At 35.8% G+C, this 20058-nt stretch overlaps 1 protein-coding gene across 1 annotated transcript; it reads right to left on the bottom strand.

Annotated features, from left to right (window-relative positions):
* Positions 1-9886: 9886 nt before the first annotated feature.
* LOC143461554 (EGF-like repeat and discoidin I-like domain-containing protein 3) lies at positions 9887-12779 on the bottom strand. Its single transcript, XM_076959307.1, has 9 exons — positions 12478-12779; positions 12114-12179; positions 11652-11762; positions 11312-11506; positions 11106-11219; positions 10863-10988; positions 10512-10652; positions 10096-10259; positions 9887-9964 (listed from the first exon to the last, which is right to left on the bottom strand). Exons 1-9 carry the CDS (start codon positions 12743-12745, stop codon positions 9887-9889), a joined length of 1263 nt encoding a protein of 420 aa, XP_076815422.1. The 5' UTR covers positions 12746-12779.
* Between the last annotated feature and the right edge of the window lie 7279 nt (positions 12780-20058).

The raw sequence follows: 20058 nt of genomic DNA, 5'->3' as shown, positions 1-20058 counted from the left end.
TGGTTGACAATGACGCCAGTAGTTGAAAGAAATACGTCACGAAGGAAGTTGTATGTTGGAAATATTTGTTTCTGGCCTGACCAACAACATCGTTGAATATGAAGTCGTGGAACCAAATCTTTTCACGTGGGAAATTTTAAGTACTTGGTGTTAAAGTTATACTGCAAACTATGCAAAGTCCGAAACCTTGAGACCCTCTGTCACCATATAAGCCAAACAGGAATGCTGACGAAAGTCATCACACGTTAATGAAATACTGAGTTACACGCAGTATGCAGTGGATTATGTTTTAATCGTTTTTGCATGTTTTGTGTTTGCGTCACATATAGCGTATTTTCTGTAGCAGCGATGTAATGACGATTTATTTATACACTATTACAGTCTTATTTTACAAATACACACTGTATTTATGAAATAAACATAGGAGAAAATTCTATTTTGCAAAGATTTGTGTCATGATGGCTGCTTTTTAAAGTTTGATTTCCTCTGTTGAAAGAACTTTCACCTACACAAATGAACAAACACAAACTGTGTGTTTTGGTAATAATTTTTGTCGGAAATTAAAAAATTGTGAAATGTCAATAACATCAAAATTTAATAAATATATGGGAAATCAGTCACAAAACAGCTTGCTGGCATATCGACAGTTCTGAAAACTTTTCAAAGTTGGTGCACTTCTTTTGACAAAAACTGGAGACAAAATAAATTTCAACAAAACAATAAAGTTCAAATTACATAGAAAGGTGGAAGCTATTTGCTCGACGTTGCTATTTTAAATGTGGTCAACAAGTTTGTTTTGAATTAAAAGTTGTTTTTGCCATAAAGTTTCCCAGAAAGCTTACTGCCAAGTACAAACCATAAACGCATTTATAAACTTAAATTGAGGTAACATTGGCGCCATGTAGTAGCAGAAATGCTTAAAAAAGGAAATTATTTCTTGAATATTGACAATTTAAATAAGGGCAAGCACGTTTGCGTAACTCAAAATCTTGGAATTAAACCTAAATTATTTCCTGGAAAATTTCAAGTATTTCGCTACAATGCTGATGAACTACCTTAACCCAGCTGCAAAATAAAAACCTGCAAAACTTAACATTTGACATTGCAGCAGTGGTTGTTTGTTTGGGTGGTCCTTTGTCTAGACTCTAGAATCTAGACCGTACCCTAGAGCTTTAACTAATGCCGCATAAACCAATCTGTACCGAATTTCACTTGTTATTTCACGCTCAAAATAAAATGCTATGCGACTGTCAGTGACATGAGTAAAATCAATTAACCGGTCAACATGGTCAGTGACATTGACACGCAAACAAAGCAATGAGAAAACACATCAATAAAAAGCTAAAAACCGTAGACTGCTATAACAAATACAATATAATTATATTTAATAATTTTATCTATCTATATAAACCAAACAGGAAACATAAAAACATGTTAATGAAATACTGAGTTACACGTAGGAGGCAGTGGGTTATGTATTAAACGTTTTTGCATGTTTTGTGTTTGCGTCACTTATAGCGTATATTCTGTAGCAGCGATGTAATAACGGTTTATTTATAGACAATTATATTCTTATTTTACAAATACAAATTGTATTTGCGAAATAAACATAGGAGAAAGTTCTATTTTGCTAATAATTTTGTCATGATGGCTGCTTTATATCGTTTGAATTCAGCTGTTGAAAGAAGTTCCACCAATACAAATGTACAAAACAAACTGTGTGTTTTGGTAATAATTTTTGTCATAAATTAAAAATAATGTGAAATGTCAATAACACCAAAATGTAATAGGCCTAAATATATGGGATCTCAGTCACTAAACAGCTTGCTGGCAAATCGACAGTTCTGAAAACTTTTCATAATTGGTGCACTTCTTATAATAAAGACTCGAGACAAAATAAATTTAAACAAAACAAATTTTCCACTGCAGTTCAAAATACATAGAAATGTGGAAGTTGTTTGCCTGACGTTGCTATTTTAAATGTGGTCAACAAGTTTGTTTTGCATTAAAAGTTGTTTTTGCAATAAAGTTTCCCAGAAAGCTCACTGCCAAGTACAAACCATAAACGCATTTATAAACTTAAATTGAGTTAATATTGGCGCCATGTAGTAGCAGAAATGCTTAATAAAGGAAATTATTTCTTGAATAATGACAATTTAAATAAGGGCAAGCACGTTTGCGTAACCCAAAATTTTAGAATTAAACCTAAATTATTTCCTGGAAAATTTCAAATGTTTCATTACAATGCTGATGAACTACCTTAACCCAGATGCAAAATAAAAACCTGCAAAGTTTCACATTTGACATTGCAGCAGTGGTTGTTTGTTTGGGTGGCCCTTTGTCTAAAGCAGTGGTTCCCAAACTTTTTCAGCTTGTGGCACACTAGAAAAATTAGAAAACGCTCGCGGCACACTTACAAGAGAAGAAATGTTGCTTTAAAAAATTACCCTACTCTATCAACAATGCTATAATTGGTTTCATCGTCACATGTGCTTATTTCTCAGCTATTGAAGCAGCTAGAAAGCTTTTAAGTCGCATATGCTTGTCTGCATGCCTTATTTTAAATATTTATAAGTTCTTTTCCAAAATTCCAAAAAGATTCGCGGCACACCTGAGAATCTGTGGCGGCACACTAGTGTGCCGCGGCACACAGTTTGGGAATCACTGGTCTAAAGAGTCTAGACTGTTCCTTAATTAGAGCTTTAACTAATGCCGCATAAACCAATCTGTACCGTATTTCACTTGTTATTTCAGGCTCGAAATAAAATGCTGTGCGACTGTCAGTGACATGAGTAAAATAAATTAACCGGTCAACATGGTCAGTGACATTGACACGCAAACAAACCAATGGGAAAACACGTCAATAAAAACTAAAAACCATAGACTGCTATAACAAATATACTGTAACTATAACAATATATAGGCTAATATTTTATGGAAAAACACAATTAATTGAGGTCAAACCTAATTTTAGATGTCTATGTGGTACTGTGGACGTAATTTCCGCCACAACGTCAACTATACGTCACTGGATACACCTACGCTGATTTAAAGTTCTTAGTTAATTTTTAAAGCTCGTGGTTTGCAAATTGTCGATCGTTGGCTTTCCTTGAAGTCACCTTTACTGCGAAGTGCTCTCATCGTTTTAGATTCATATACATTAGGCTACTTTGAATCCACCTTTAATTTCTACAAAGTAATTATTATTATCAATGTAAATGATTTATTGGTTCACATTTAGCCTATGTGTACTGCATTGTGTAGATCGTAAAGGAGACAACCATTAGTAAATAATATTTTCACAAAGTATTCAAAATAGAACTGCAAACGTCATTACTTGGACATGACCTTTACTTTACCTGCTTTCACTGCCAACTCAGACTGTAAATATTTGCACTGGTCATAGACATCATAATTCATTTGTGTGATGTTAATGCTAACGTGCAGTAATAAGGCTTGTTTTTTGGTTCTGGTTTTGCAGTAGGTCAGTAGGTTTGTAAACGTTCAATTTATAGATTGCAACGTACAAAAATAGACATGCTTTGTCTTGTTAAATATGTTTTAATCATCAAAATTAGTGAATCCTATTTTTAGGTAAAGTAATCAAAATTGTTCCACCATTTTGTTCAAACATAATTTAGTGTAGGTGCAGCACGCGCTTTTTTCTATCTTTTCTTGAAAAAATGGGTTAAGAGAAAGGATGTGGATAACTTTTTGCTCTTGGCCTAGCGCTTCGGTAATTAAGCGAAAATCGATGGAGTTTACAATTTGACCAGTGTCAAAATGTACCTTTTGTAAAAATTTGGTGTTTTTACACCCCGCCGTTAGAAAGCGGTTTGTGACCAATCCACTGACTTAACAACACACAGATGTATGATTAACGCATAAAAAAGATGTGTTTAGCGAACCATAGGTCGATTGCAAACCATCATTTTGCTTTTGAGTTGGTCGTCATGCTGAAACGGTTGCCCAACGCGATTTTAACAGTGTGTCACCAGTTAATTACGGAGAAAGTCTTGATAACTTGGGGTAAAAGCATCATATTTCATTGCAACAGCAAAAATTAAGCGATTGCCTGGTACGGTTGTGGCAAAATATTGTATTTGTTTTTATTATCGGTGTTTTCTTTCTTTCGAATTTCTGTTGTTTCTGGTATTTTTACGTTTTTTTCGTACACAGATTTCCTTTATGCACGTTATCGTTATTTTGTGGATTTTTATTTAATTTGCCGCTTAACGCTTCAATACAGTTGACCACATAACTGCTATTGGCGTATTTTCCTGATTGATGGCCTGCTGGCATTGTTGTGTAATTGGGTTTTCGTTTGATGCAGAACGTTGTTCGAGAGGTCATTCCAGACGTACGGGCCCAGAGTCAAAACCTTCATTCTTGTTGTGTTACACGAATCCGCTATAAAGAAGTATTAATCATCGCTTTTATTGTACAAGTACGTTAGTGACTCTTCTTACATTTTTTAATCGACGAGTTTTACATTATAATCCAATTGCGAGCTGCTTTTATTCTGCTCGCTTGGTTTGTAGTTGACCGTGAAAGCTGTAAGAAAGTATCTGGCAGACAAATTCTGTAACAAATTGGCGAGCGCTCCAGGATTAATCACTATTTCAAGGATTACCAGTTTTGCTGATGTGAAATGGTCCCTGACTTATTGATGACACCGCATCGCTTCAATCCAGGTGATGATCTGGTAAAGGTTTTAAAGTTTTTAAATCTTATTGTGTTATTATTCATGCTTCCGAAGATGTTAAAAGGCATTTGTTCTGGAATGCCATCAATCACGATTTGAAGTGGAAGATTCGAAGCGACGATAAATACTAAATACATCTGCTTGATTTCGTTTTAAACCTTAGTCGAAAGGGCCACCGAAGCCAGCAACAGCCCAAAATATGTCACAAGCTGCGCTTGGAATTGGTCCAGCGTGTCGAACAGCTACAAGAAGATTTGCCGGAATTTGTTATGCGGTGAAAGCGCTCGGTAATAGATGTTACCCTTAAGACGACGACAACCGCCTGAGGAACGAAGTACAGCACTTGTCACTGAACAAGTGTTAGAGAGACCGGCGATTGGCCTCCAGCATACCAGCAACGTTCAGGTATGAACGTGATTTTATGGCCTCACAGTGTTCAACGCAAACTCCAATGTTTTAGTGGGGCTGGAGTCGTCTCAAACTTGTTCAGCGCTGCCCTCATCCCAAGACGTTTCTGCCGTTTTAAGCAAAGTAAAGTATGGAGCGAGAGACGAAAGCGTATAAAGAACGCCACTGTGAAACCGCTTCAGAACTAATAAGTGAGATAAGCCAACGAACAGATCGATGCAACTAATGCTTAAGGATTTTTCGAATAAAGGTGATGGTCGGTGCCTATCTACCAACACCGTCCGGCGCCGTCATAAATGTTTTGGATGCGGTTCGGTAAAGCATCTTGTTAAGGGGCGTCCGCGATGTCGTAACAACAATCTTGATTCGTCTGTTTACAGCAGTCACGATGTCTGACGGGAACCCAAACTGGTGGAAGGTTCGACAGAAATTTCTACGATAACTGAAAATGTAATTACTGCAGGACAGAAAGCGAGTACAGATTTGCACCGTTTTGTGACGGTAATTTTTCGAGATAAAGCAATATGTGCCTTGGTAGATACTGGTGCCAGCGTTTTCCTCATCAAGAAATCGCTTTGGGATGGTTTGAACTATGTTGAAAAAGCACCCATGTCAGCATCACCGGAAGAAACGCATTTTGTCCGAGCCGGCGGCAGCGACTTCGTCATTGTGGGTCAAGGTAAAGTCTCGTTCACACTTGGGTGTTTAACCTTTGATGTTGATCATTTTGTTTGTTCCAATTAAGTGCATGATTTTATAATCGGCCTTGATTTCCTTAAGTTTCATCATTGAGCTTTGTGCTATACTTTTATGAGCATGTCTATAATCGAAGCTGAAGTTCCTCTGCTAAAACGGCCGCTTGTCTTGAAACGCAACGAGATCTTTGTGACAGCGATCGTAGTCGTTCCGCCTTCTTCCGAGATCAGCGTGTCGGCTAAACTCAACAACGACGTCCATAGAGAATATGTTTATCCTTTTCAGCTTATTTAGAGCGGAATACTGAATTTAGAGTTAAGTATGGAATTTTTACAGCTAGTTGTATTGTGACTGCGTTTGATGCACGTGTTCCAGTGTTGCTGGCAAACTTTAGCGACGACAGCGTTATAATACCCAATGGTACGCAAGTTACCACCGTTTTCCCGATCTCTGTAATAATTAATGTGACTTACAAATTGCCCGGCAATTATGTGTCTTAATTGAGAATCTTATTCGAAAGTACAGCAGTTATATTGGTTACGGATGTGTTTCTGCAGTGAACATTTTAACCTACTGTATGCGCGAAGGTCCTGCAAAATAATCCTGTAAACTGGCACGTAAGATACAAGGTGAGTTCAACTTAAACGATGGGCTGTCTGGCAAGTAAACACAAGCGGTTTTAGCAGTTAAAAAAAAACACCAAAGTGCCTTTTCAGTTAGGAAAAACAATCTTGGCTGCACTGAATTTATTCATCATGTTATAGATACAAGGCGCCAATCCAACGATACAGACGCAGGGCGGACGGGATTTCAGCAGAAAATACATGTAGAAGATATTATCAAAAACATGCACAAAGAAGATCTAATAAGCACCTTGAAGTCGCTTTGGTCCAGTCCAATTTTGTTGGTGAAGAAGAAAGCAGATGTGACGCGATTGTGAGTCGACTACCGCCAGGTAATTAAAAAAGCCAAGAAATATATTTTGCTGAACCAGAGCATTAACGATAGTCTCGACGAGTTGGCGAGTTGTAAATACTTTTCTGCTTGAAGTCAAGAGTATTGGCGGATACCAATGAATAAGACCCAACGCCCAAGGTTACGGCCTTCACAAGCCATGTCGGTCGTTTTGAATTCAATTTATTGCCTACGGCAGAGCTTCTCAAACTGTGGGTCGTGACCCCGTTTCGGGTCACAAAATGTAATTTTGTGGTCGTGAAACAAGTTTAATTTTTATAAATTGAATTGTTTTTTGTTAATTTTTTATTCGCTTTACTGTTTCCATTACGAGATTCTTTTATTACTGCAGACTACAGTCACTGTACTTCGGTGGATTGTGTGCACTTGTATGATTTTGCTAGAGACAAAATACCACTTGAGATTTGTAATTGGGCGGTTATTGTTTTAACATCTTTAACATGTAAGTTACCCCTCAAGGGGTCTCATAGAATTTTTTTTCTATAACGAGGTCGCAGAACCAAAAGGTTTGAGAAGTCTTGGCCTAAGGGGGTGAATAACTCTTACTACCAGTTTTCAGCGGTGTACCGACACTTAATCACGCGATGCTTAATCACGCGACACATAATCACTAGGACACTTAATCACGCGATACATAATCACTAGGACATTTAATCACGCGACTTGGATACTTAATCACGCGACATTTAATCACGCGACACATAATCACTTGGATGTCGGAAAAGCGTGAGGAAAATTCAGTAATTCAAGCTCGTGTGCATCTCTCTGTGGGGATGGCGATGTGGATTGCTTTTAAGGTTGGCCTAAAGCCAAAGGCTATTAGTCTTTCTTTTAGAACTCCCCGACAATTGTCTTTGACTCCGTTGCGCCCGTTTCTCTATAATGTTTCTTTAAATCTACACCAGCAAATCAACACCAACAATGTGACTACGAGTCTAATGACGAATTAAGAACAGCTGTTCGGTGTTTACCAGCCTTAGCCATGGTCCCTTCCTCTGACGTAGTCGAGTCATTTCTGATCTTAGCTGATAGCATGCCCGATCACGAGAAGATGCCTGAGCTGCTTTCGTATTTCGAACACACATATATCAGAGGCAGACGACGTCCGGGACGTGGTGAAAATTACGGCTCAGCCATCTTTCCAATCGAAAGTTGGAATCATTACGAAGCCGGGGCAGGTTGCATTGCAAGAACCACAAATGCAGTCGAAGGTTGGCATTTTGGTCTCCAAGTGCTTTTTCAATGCCACCACCCGACATTGTGGACTTTCATACAGGGAATTGAAAAAGACATTCAAATGCAACGTGCAACGTTTCTGCAAGGAATTGCTGGTACTCAACCTTCTATTCTAATGCGGTACAAGGCACTGAAACTGCGTGTGCAAAACACAGTTGACCGTTATCTGTCAAGCGAGATTTTAGTCTATCTTCGTGCAGTTGCTTACATTTCCCATGCATAACATTGCTGTAAATTGTAAATGTAAATAAACATTGTAAATGTGTGATTAAATGTCGCGTGACTAAATGTCCTAGTGATTATGTGTCGCGTGACTAAATGTCGCGTGATTAAATGTCCTAGTGATTATGTGTCGGTGATTAAGCGTCGCGTGATTAAGTGTCGCGTGATTAAGTGTCACCAAACCGTTTTCAGCGCCTTATGCGAACAATGGCGTGGAGGGGAACAGCGTCTTAACTAATCTCGATGATGTAATTGTATATGGTTGTACGTTTGAAGAACACCTGGATAGGCTGAATTAATTCTGGAGCGGTTTAAAGATACGCGCTTCACTCTTAAGCCTACGAAATGTACGTTGTTTTTGTTCAAGGTTCACATTTTTTGATCACGTGGTGTCCCAATAGGGCATAAAATGCGATCCAGACAAGGCTCGCGTTGTAACGGAGTGGCCAATTCGACTGTCCGTGATACACGTTAAACGTGTTCTTGGATTGACTTCTTACTATAGAAAACATTCATTAAAGACTTAATGAACTGATTGCAGTATCTCTACATAAACTTACTGATATAGGGAATACGTTTTTCTGGATTGGCGAGTGCCAGATCGTGTTTTAATAAGCTCACCTGTTTCAAGCAATGCAATTCATTCTTCAATTTTAATAAACCTTTTATTTTCGACACCTATGCTTCAGATGTCGCCATTGGTTATGTCTTATCTCAGGAAGTTGATGGCGGCGAACAAGTGTTTGCTTATGACAATCGATCGTTAAAGGCGAACGGAACTATTCTACGACCAGAAATGTATTGTTGGCGATTGTTTATGCTTTAAAGCTTTTCCGCTGCTATTTGCTTGGTAACAAACTTTTTAATAATGCTTAAACGGTCACGTGATTTAAAACATTATAACAAGACCAAAACAACACTAATTTACTAGAGCCTATTTTTTCTATCATTCTGCCGGGTACCATTTACGGCAATGCAAAACGGAGATGCCAACGAGGTATCTCATGACATGTTAATGTTTAGAGTGCTGCGTATTACCAATTTTATGTCCTTTAAATATATGTCAATTTGTTTACCCTTTAGCCACGTCTGCTGACAAGGCCTTATAACTTTGTCACAAATTCTGAAGTTACAAAACAAATCAACTCCCTTAATATTGTCCTGGACATATGCAGCTATATACTCAAAACCACTTCAATCGAACGTTTGCACTGCTTGCTCACATAGCACATTATCAAGAGCTAGCATGTTTAGTATTTGTGTGTTAATTGTTCTGTACAGTAGAAACTTTGCTCGTTAATAACATGAATTATGAGATTGCAAACAATTCTAAACGGTACATAGAGGAAAGGTTCAATAGCAGATGACAAATATTCATTGAAAAGTTTTGCAGAAATTCTTAACCGTTAACAGGTATAGTATTCTACACGAAGGGCTGCTACATTGCCACTAGGGCCATACCATGTTTGTACAAGAAGTCGGAAATATCTCGCGGTCACTGGAGCTGGAAAATTGTTTCTAACGACGCTATTGTGGTCCCGGTTACCTTGAAAAATCTGCAGGAAAATGGTGACTAATAATTTGAAAAATTCAACTGGATAAAATTTATAAGCACAAAGTTTGCAAAACATCAACCTGGAATGCTTATATAGTGCTTAAAACGCTAATGGTTAAAATTGCTACCATAGTTTCAATAAACGATGCAGAAACCTTCGATTGCTTCTGTTCCATTTTCGTAACATTTCATGAACACTAACAGTTAACTTAGTCATGCATGGGTGCTTACGTAATTTAGTTTTTGTTGCGGTCAACTCTCTGAAACAATCATTTAGCAACCACAAGATTGAACTTACCAAATCTTGTCCTTGGTCGTTTTGTATAATCTGCAAATCGTTCTCGGTGAAGCCATGCGCTATTTTGTAACTTATTGTCCAATATCCACCATAACCTTGAGTTGCAACGGCGACGACAGTGGTAGATGTTTTTAAATCCACTTGAAGCCAGTCATCGCGCCGAGCTAACAAACAAGTAAGAAAACTATAAAGAAAAATGTGCGCAAATCATTCTCCTCGTATATATGTCGAATTAAAGTAAAAGATTTTTAATAAAAACGTATAAAATGCATAAATGTCAAAACAAAATTTTCGAACAATATTTAATATATTTCTGTGTTCGGAAAAAAAACTTATTTAAAATTATTAAAACAACATTTGGTAACTGCGGCAGTTTGTCAAGTCACAATGAAAACTTCATCTAGTTGCTCATTTACGTGGATATGCTGACACCCAACTTCCTATTTGTCTCAATCGGGCTTTATGCGGTGGGTAGCCGCTAAGTGACCGTGAGGCGGTAATATCGTTATTTCCTACTCTGCCGTCTTCCATACCAACAGTGCGTACACAATCACTTGCTGAAATTACAAAAATGAGTTAAACAAGAGTTAAATAAAGGTATAATCTAAATGGTTGTAAAAATCAATATAAATATAATAGTTCTTACTAAATAATTCTGAAAAAGCATATCCGACTTGCGCATAATAAATAATCTTAAGTTTGAATTTTTTTAAAACGAAAATCACCGAACCCATATCTCGGCTTTTATTTATTTGAAGGAAATTTACAAACCGATAAATGTCTCGCAGTTTTTTCCAAGATATCCAGCATGACATCGGCAGGTGTATAGTTCATATCTTCTTCTCTCACGCAAATTCCTTTTTGACCGCATGGAGATAGATCACAGGGATTATCTACAAACAGTTTCTATTATGAGTGATTTGAGTTGATTGAGCTCACCATTACGTCATTATCACAATATTCTTTGAATTTATTGCAATAATCGTCGAGTTTGTTTCAAGAAAGTTCACTTTGAACTGAACAATCGCTTCCTTCGTATCCTTCATCACATTCACAAATTGTTCGGCCGATTTGATTTATGCAAGTTCCTCTTCCAGAGCATGAGTCGGGATTACAATCATCAACTGAAAATTTTTACAAGTTTGATAAAAACAGATGCAAAATTTAGACTTGTTGTTTATAAAAAAATAAATTTAAAGTCAGTTAAAAGACCAACCTACGCACACTGGAGTATCTTTTGTCCATTGCTTAGTTTTCTGACAAGTTGCAACTAGAAAATTATTCACTTCATACGCCACCACGTGTCTATCGTTGCATCTGTATGTAATGTTTTCCTTATAAGGAACCAGCTGACCACTTTCTCGAGAGATCGTTCCGTTGTTGGGCGCCGACGGCACCACGCACTGGATTCCTGCGCAAAATAATGCAATTTTTTATAAACCGAACTATACAAATAAATTGTAAACAATTTTTACCAACAATGAGTCGTCACGAAAAGTATCACAAAAATCGATTCAAATAAACTTGTTTATATTATTATTGTGAAAACTATTTACTTATGGAGCAGTCATGTCCCTCATATTCATCATTGCAGTTGCATATATACGAGTTTCCATCGTTGATACAAGTTCCTCCATTTTTACATGGCATGTGGTCGCATTGATCGACTAAATATATTTGCATTATATATTTTAACTTGGTAATAAAAACGATAAAAATGCCACAAATGATATCGTGGCAGGAGATAAACCATAATACAGTGAGGAATATAGACGATGCTCTTTCAAATTGTTTCAAATTTCAAATAGTATGTGAACACTTAGCGTTAAAACAAAATGGCGACGTTTAACGAAAAAATTGGAAAGATTAAAGTGTGGTTATAGGATACGAATAAATTCCAACCCTTAAAAACTACTCTTGTCTCTTAGCTATAATAATATATCTAAAAGAAATGTAAAAGAAACTTACGACAGTAATAATATATTTTTATAAAATATTATATTTAAAGTAAGACCAACCTTTTAGAGCGTAATGATGCAATGCAATCAAACTTTCGAGCTTTGCGGTTATATTTCCCAGGAAAACTAAGGAGATAAAACACAAGCCATTTTATATAGTTTTTTAATTTTTGAAAGTGGTTTGAAAAGATTTTAAACATGATCTTATATAGTTTGAACGAGTCAAAATCCGAAGACTACAAACATTTGCATTTCCCATAACAAGAAATGACGATTTTCCATTCGATTAACATATAGACACTAATTTATCACAAACAAGGTTATTTCTTGGGCTGTCATCAATATAACCGTGCAGTTGAAGTTATTCGGTTTAAATACTTCAGTTATTGTTTAATAAATATGAAATTCAATTTTTCGAACTTACCATGTATTTGAGCAATTTCGCTCGGATCACAAGCACAAGTCCCGGGTAGTCCTCTGGGTCCTTGAGCTCCCTGGGATCCAACTGGCCCAATTCCTCCAGCTTTTCCAGGTAATCCTCTTTGAATTCTTAACGTTTCCACATCTGGTAACGTATCCTGCTGGTTCGGTGATAATCGTATTGGCACACACGCTTCTCTATCCAAGGTCATCACTCCTTTCCACGAGGAACACGTCATCAGCAATATCCACAAATTACGTGGAGAAATCATTTTAAATTTTGCAACAAACTCTTAATGCTTCAAATCTGAGACTAAAATCTTATAGTCAGTCGGTTTAATTTCTAAACTTATTTGCTGAAAACATTTTCTACGTGCAATAGTTTTGGTGCTACTGTATTTAAAGGTCCCCTTCAGTGATGAATGCATTCTTTTGTATATTTTGTGCAACTAAAGGTAAAATCCTTGTCATAATTTAAAAACCTCATACTCTAACCTTGCAGCACCTCCATCAATCTTCGCTTTAAAACTTGCATTGCTGAAGTATGCTACGTTGTCTTTATGTGCTTCAAAGCGCTCACAAATACAATTTACACCACAAGCATGCAAGAACTGAAAATTGTGGAAATCCTTTTTCTCACAACGCACAAAACCTTTTTCTTTTTTCTTTTTCATTTTTTCTTTTCATTTTTTCTTTTCGTTTTTCTTTCCTATCCAGCACTCATTCCGTGAGCCGCAAAGCTTACGAAAAGAAATCACAGATAAACTATAGTAAAATCTTATCACAATAGGGTTTTTAGCCCACGTGGTGTAGTCAGTTCAAATGTTTTGTCAAGTGCAGCTTTAAGGTTCATGCAATATTGCAGAACATTGTCGTAAAAATTGAGAAAATTTTTCAAGTGTAAATTTACCAAATTTTAACACGAATAAGTCAATTTAAATTCAAAATGTTTTATCAAAACGTTGTCTCTGGTATTTAACTATTTTTGTTAAGTTTTTCCAAAACATTGCTAAAAACAATTTACTCGAAAACACAAGGTGGTTGACAATGACGCCAGTAGTTGAAAGAAATACGTCACGAAGGAAGTTGTATGTTGAAAATATTTGTTTCTGGCCTGACCAACAACATCGTTGAAATATGAAGTCGTGGAACCAAATCTTTTCACGTGGGAAATTTTAAGTACTTGGTGTTAAAGTTATACTGCAAAGTCCGAAACCTTGAGACCCTCTGTCACCATATAAGCCAAACAGGAATGCTGACGAAAGTCATCACACGTTAATGAAATACTGAGTTACACGCAGTATGCAGTGGATTATGTTTTAATCGTTTTTGCATGTTTTGTGTTTGCGTCACATATAGCGTATTTTCTGTAGCAGCGATGTAATGACGATTTATTTATACACTATTACAGTCTTATTTTACAAATACACACTGTATTTATGAAATAAACATAGGAGAAAATTCTATTTTGCAAAGATTTGTGTCATGATGGCTGCTTTTTAAAGTTTGATTTCCTCTGTTGAAAGAACTTTCACCTACACAAATGAACAAACACAAACTGTGTGTTTTGGTAATAATTTTTGTCGGAAATTAAAAAATTGTGAAATGTCAATAACATCAAAATTTAATAAATATATGGGAAATCAGTCACAAAACAGCTTGCTGGCATATCGACAGTTCTGAAAACTTTTCAAAGTTGGTGCACTTCTTTTGACAAAAACTGGAGACAAAATAAATTTCAACAAAACAATAAAGTTCAAATTACATAGAAAGGTGGAAGCTATTTGCTCGACGTTGCTATTTTAAATGTGGTCAACAAGTTTGTTTTGAATTAAAAGTTGTTTTTGCCATAAAGTTTCCCAGAAAGCTTACTGCCAAGTACAAACCATAAACGCATTTATAAACTTAAATTGAGGTAACATTGGCTCCATGTAGTAGCAGAAATGCTTAATAAAGGAAATTATTTCTTGAATATTGACAATTTAAATAAGGGCAAGCACGTTTGCGTAAACCAAAATCTTGGAATTAAACCTAAATTATTTCCTGGAAAATTTCAAGTATTTCGCTACAATGCTGATGAACTACCTTAACCCAGCTGCAAAATAAAAACCTGCAAAACTTAACATTTGACATTGCAGCAGTGGTTGTTTGTTTGGGTGGTCCTTTGTCTAGACTCTAGAATCTAGACCGTACCCTAGAGCTTTAACTAATGCCGCATAAACCAATCTGTACCGAATTTCACTTGTTATTTCACGCTCAAAATAAAATGCTATGCGACTGTCAGTGACATGAGTAAAATCAATTAACCGGTCAACATGGTCAGTGACATTGACACGCAAACAAAGCAATGAGAAAACACATCAATAAAAAGCTAAGAACCGTAGACTGCTATAAAAAATACAATATAATTATATTTATTAATTATATCTATCTATATAAACCAAACAGGAAACATAAAAACATGTTAATGAAATACTGAGTTACACGTAGGAGGCAGTGGGTTATGTATTAATCGTTTTTGCATGTTTTGTGTTTGCGTCACTTATAGCGTATATTCTGTAGCAGCGATGTAATAACGGTTTATTTATAGACAATTATATTCTTATTTTACAAATACAAATTGTATTTGCGAAATAAACATAGGAGAAAGTTCTATTTTGCAAATAATGTTGTCATGATGGCAACTTTATATCGTTTGAATTCAGCTGTTGAAAGAAGTTCCACCAATACAAATGTACAAAACAAACTGTGTGTTTTGGTAATAATTTTTGTCATAAATTAAAAATAATGTGAAATGTCAATAACACCAAAATGTAATAGGCCTAAATATATGGGAACTCAGTCACTAAACAGCTTGCTCGCATATCGACAGTTCTGAAAACTTTTCATAATTGGTGCACTTCTTATAATAAAGACTCGAGACAAAATAAATTTAAACAAAATAAATTTTCCACTGCAGTTCAAAATACATAGAAATGTGGAAGTTGTTTGCCTGTAGTTGCCATTTTACATGTGGTCAACAAGTTTGATTTGCATTAAAAGTTGTTTTTGCAATAAAGTTTCCCAGAAAGCTCACTGCCAAGTACAAACCATAAACGCATTTATAAACTTAAATTGAGTTAACATTGGCGCCATGTAGTAGCAGAAATGCTTAATAAAGGAAATTATTTCTTGAATAATGACAATTTAAATAAGGGCAAGCACGTTTGCGTAACCCAAAATTTTAGAATTAAACCTAAATTATTTCCTGGAAAATTTCAAATGTTTCATTACAATGCTGATGAACTACCTTAACCCAGCTGCAAAATAAAAACCTGCAAAGTTTCACATTTGACATTGCAGCAGTGGTTGTTTGTTTGGGTGGCCCTTTGTCTAAAGAGTCTAGACTGTTCCTTAATTAGAGCTTTAACTAATGCCGCATAAACCAATCTGTACCGTATTTCACTTGTTATTTCAGGCTCGAAATAAAATGCTGTGCGACTGTCAGTGACAGGAGTAAAATAAATTAACCGGTCAACATGGTCAGTGACATTGACACGCAAACAAACCAATGAGAAAACACGTCAATAAAAACTAAAAACCATAGACTGCTATAACAAATATACTGTAACTATAACAATATATAGGCTAATATTTTATGGAAAAACACAATTAATTGAGGTCAAACCTAATTTTAGATGTCTATGTGGTACTGTGGACGTAACTTCCGCCACAACGTCAACTATACGTCACTGGATACACCTACGCTGATTTAAAGTTCTTAGTTAATTTTTAAAGCCCGTGGTTTGCAAATTGTCGATCGTTGGCTTTCCTTGAAGTCACCTTTACTGCGAAGTGCTCTCATCGTTTTAGATTCATATACATTAGGCTACTTTGAATCCACCTTAATTTCTACAAAGTAATTATTATTATCAATGTAAATGATTTATTGGTTCACATTTAGCCTATGTGTACTGCATTGTGTAGATCGTAAAGGAGACAACCATTACTAAATAATATTTTCACAAAGTATTCAAAATAGAACTGCAAACGTCATTACTTTGACATGACCTTTACTTTACCTGCTTTCACTGCCAACTCAGACTGTAAATATTTGCACTGACCATAGACATCATTATTCATTTGTGTGATGTTAATGCTAACGTGCAGTAATAAGGCTTGTTTGTTGGTTCTGGTTTTGCAGTAGGTCAGTAGGTTTGTAAACGTTCAATTTATAGATTGCAACGTACAAAAATAGACATGCTTTGTCTTGTTAAATATGTTTTAATCATCAAAATTAGTGAATCCTATTTTTAGGTAAAGTAATCAAAATTGTTCCACCATTTTGTTCAAACATAATTTAGTGTAGGTGCAGCACGCGCTTTTTTCTATCTTTTCTTGAAAAAATGGGTTAAGAGAAAGGATGTGGATAACTTTTTGCTCTTGGCCTAGCGCTTCGGTAATTAAGCGAAAATCGATGGAGTTTACAATTTGACCAGTGTCAAAATGTACCTTTTGTAAAAATTTGGTGTTTTTACACCCCGCTGTTAGAAAGCGGTTTGTGACCAATCCACTGACTTAACAACACACAGATGTATGATTAACGCATAAAAAAGATGTGTTTAGCGAAACATAGGTCGATTGCAAACCATCATTTTGCTTTTGAGTTGGTCGTCATGCTGAAACGGTTGCCCAACGCGATTTTAACAGTGTGTCACCAGTTAATTACGGAGAAAGTCTTGATAACTTGGGGTAAAAGCATCATATTTCATTGCAACAGCAAAAATTAAGCGATTGCCTGGTACGATTGTGGCAAAATATTGTATTTGTTTTTATTATCGGTGTTTTCTTTCTTTCGAATTTCTGTTGTTTCTGGTATTTTTACGTGTTTTTCGTACACAGATTTCCTTTATGCACGTTATCGTTATTTTGTGGATTCGTATTTAATTTGCCGCTTAACGCTTCAATACAGTTGACCACATAACTGCTATTGGCGTATTTTCCTGATTGATGGCCTGCTGGCATTGTTGTGTAATTGGGTTTTCGTTTGATGCAGAACGTTGTTCGAGAGGTCATTCCAGACGTACGGGCCCAGAGTCAAAACCTTCATTCTTGTTGTGTTACACGAATCCGCTATAAAGAAGTATTAATCATCGCTTTTATTGTACAAGTACGTTAGTGACTCTTCTTACATTTTTTAATCGACGAGTTTTACATTATAATCCAATTGCGAGCTGCTTTTATTCTGCTCGCTTGGTTTGTTGTTGACCGTGAAAGCTGTAAGAAAGTATCTGGCAGACGAATTCTGTAACAAATTGGCGAGCGCTCCAGGATTAATCACAATTTCAAGGATTACCAGCTTTGATGATGTGAAATGGTCTCTGACTTATTGATGACACCGTCTCGCTTCAATCCAGGTGATGATTTGGTCAAGTGTTGAAAGTTTTTAAATCTTACCATGTTATTGTTCATGCTTCCGAAGATGTTAAAAGGCATTTGCTCTTGAATACCATCAATCACGATTTGAAGTTGAAGATTCGAAGCGAGGATAAATACATCTGCGTGATTTCGTTTTAAACCTTGGTCGAAAGGGCCACTGAAGCCAGCAACAGCGCAACATTGGCCACAAGCTGCGTTTGGAATTGGTCCAGCGTTTGATTGAGATCCAAGTGCATTGTGTTTTGCAATTTCAGCAGAAACGACACGTCCATTGATTTTCAAACTGCAGTTCGTATTTTAACATTGCTCACCACTTGGAGCTGACAAAGAGTAATTATTACGGTATTATTAAGGTGTAGCTATTAATTAAGGTATTCTTCAACACTCGTGACTCAGCAAATTTCGCCACAACTCTTGCAGCATAAACTCTACATTAAAGTGTTAATGTGATATCTATGCAGGCAATTATTTGCTTTTGTACAAAAAAACTGGTATTGCTAGTAAATTAAAAATAGACAGCCATTAGCATATTAAAAGTAAAATTCGTTGCTTAAAAACTTTATTGTGTCTTCTGATGCTTTCATTGAAAGCTTGAATGATTTGTAGATATACGTCTATGTTCATTTATCCATCCCATTCCACAGGAAAACGAGGGATTTCAATGGGATTTCCGTTGGACATCTTTTTCCATGCATCTCGTTTGAAAGAGTTAAGAGTTAAGTTCATACCAACAAAAGAACACAGGAACATAGCAAAAGTAGAATTGAAATAAACTACAGATTAGTGGTATCGATGTTTTATGCCAATTTGTTTCAAGTAATATCACATTTGTGCCAGCTTCGTTGGCATTTTGGTCTAATTGCACCATTAATTTATATAGCAACTTTATGTTTCAGATTTTTTGCTTGCCTATTTGGCGATGTTATAGGTTTGTAAAAAGTTCAATTTGTCTTAAAACATACCGTTTTAAGACAGTTTTGTCCTGTTATGGAAACCAAAATAAAGAATGATGGCCCCAGTAGCTGATATCATCAAGGCTATAAAGGATTCACGTAAAAAAGGATATTATAAATATTTGAATTGACATTTTAAATTTATAGGTTTTTTAAAATTAAAACTTTTGAAACCAAAACCTGTAATTACCAGCTAGAAGCAAATATTTTGGTACAATGTTGTTGAACCGCGTTAAACCCAATTAATTGACGTCAATTGTAATCAGATTGCACAGCAAGTCGAGTTGTACAGATTCCCTTAATTTACTGTTATGAAAATTACTTTTTAAGTAATTTTCCTGTATTGTTGTCCAAACCTTGCAGCGTTTTTTACAAATGAAACAACAACTGTTTTACTAAAAATTGATTTAGGTTGTTTAGAAAATTTGTATAGGTTAGCATCTACATTAACTAGTACAAATACACCAACGGTAAGCTACTGTAGATTAGTTATATTTAACACAAAATATTCCAGTTATGTACTTAAGTATACTCTTTAGTTATTCCTATTACTATTGATTTACTGGCCGCACGAAACATTCTATTCATACCTGGTTTAAATACTTGAGGCATCCGTATTGTTTTATTTATTATGACGTAATAAGAACCGCAATTTACGTCATAATTAAGCAATGAATTTGCGTTTTTTTGCCACTTATTTATGGCAATAACTGCTTAATTACAACGTATTAGTACAAATCGTCCAGCATATTTACTGACAACTACTCTTTGATTTAAGGCCAATTTATGTTTGGACTTCCCCTAAGTTCCTTACTTTAAGCCGGGTTTCTTACCTTTATTTAAGCCAGGTCACTTCGATGAAAACGAGTTTAATCAACAATTAAACCAATGTTACACGTGGTGATACAAACAGGAATTTTACAACGTAACAACCTTGACATCTTCGGGTTTGTGTTCATGTATGTAAGATAAATGTTATAATGGTGAAGCGCATATTCAGATGAAAACATCAATATTTAATATAGTTAAAAATTCGAACATTTTGCTTTGTATTGCCTCTATTCTTCTTTCCGTTAATTACCACTTATAACGAGGTTATTTCTATGCTTGAAATATGTTTTTGCTTTTAAACGTTGACAAAATAAGACTACCAAACCTGAATTTGGAGGCTTTGGTTCATTTTTCTTAAGCAAGTCAGACAGATTCGAAATTTC

This window comes from Clavelina lepadiformis, chromosome 6, assembly GCF_947623445.1.
Source record: "Clavelina lepadiformis chromosome 6, kaClaLepa1.1, whole genome shotgun sequence".
NCBI classification, from domain to species: Eukaryota; Metazoa; Chordata; class Ascidiacea; order Aplousobranchia; family Clavelinidae; genus Clavelina; species Clavelina lepadiformis.
This window is presented reverse-complemented; position numbering and strand designations above follow the sequence as displayed.

What these genes read in the sequence shown, in the direction of transcription:
- LOC143461554 (XM_076959307.1), bottom strand. Translation starts at nt 12,745, where the DNA reads ATGATTTCTCCACGTAATTTGTGGATATTGCTGATGACGTGTTCCTCG. An exon ending in AGATACTCCAGTGTGCGTAG is followed by an intron (nt 11,220 to 11,311) that starts GTTGGTCTTTTA and finishes AAAAATTTTCAG; the next exon opens with TTGATGATTGTAATCCCGAC. An exon ending in TTGGGTGTCAGCATATCCAC is followed by an intron (nt 10,260 to 10,511) that starts GTAAATGAGCAA and finishes CTTGTTTGTTAG; the next exon opens with CTCGGCGCGATGACTGGCTT.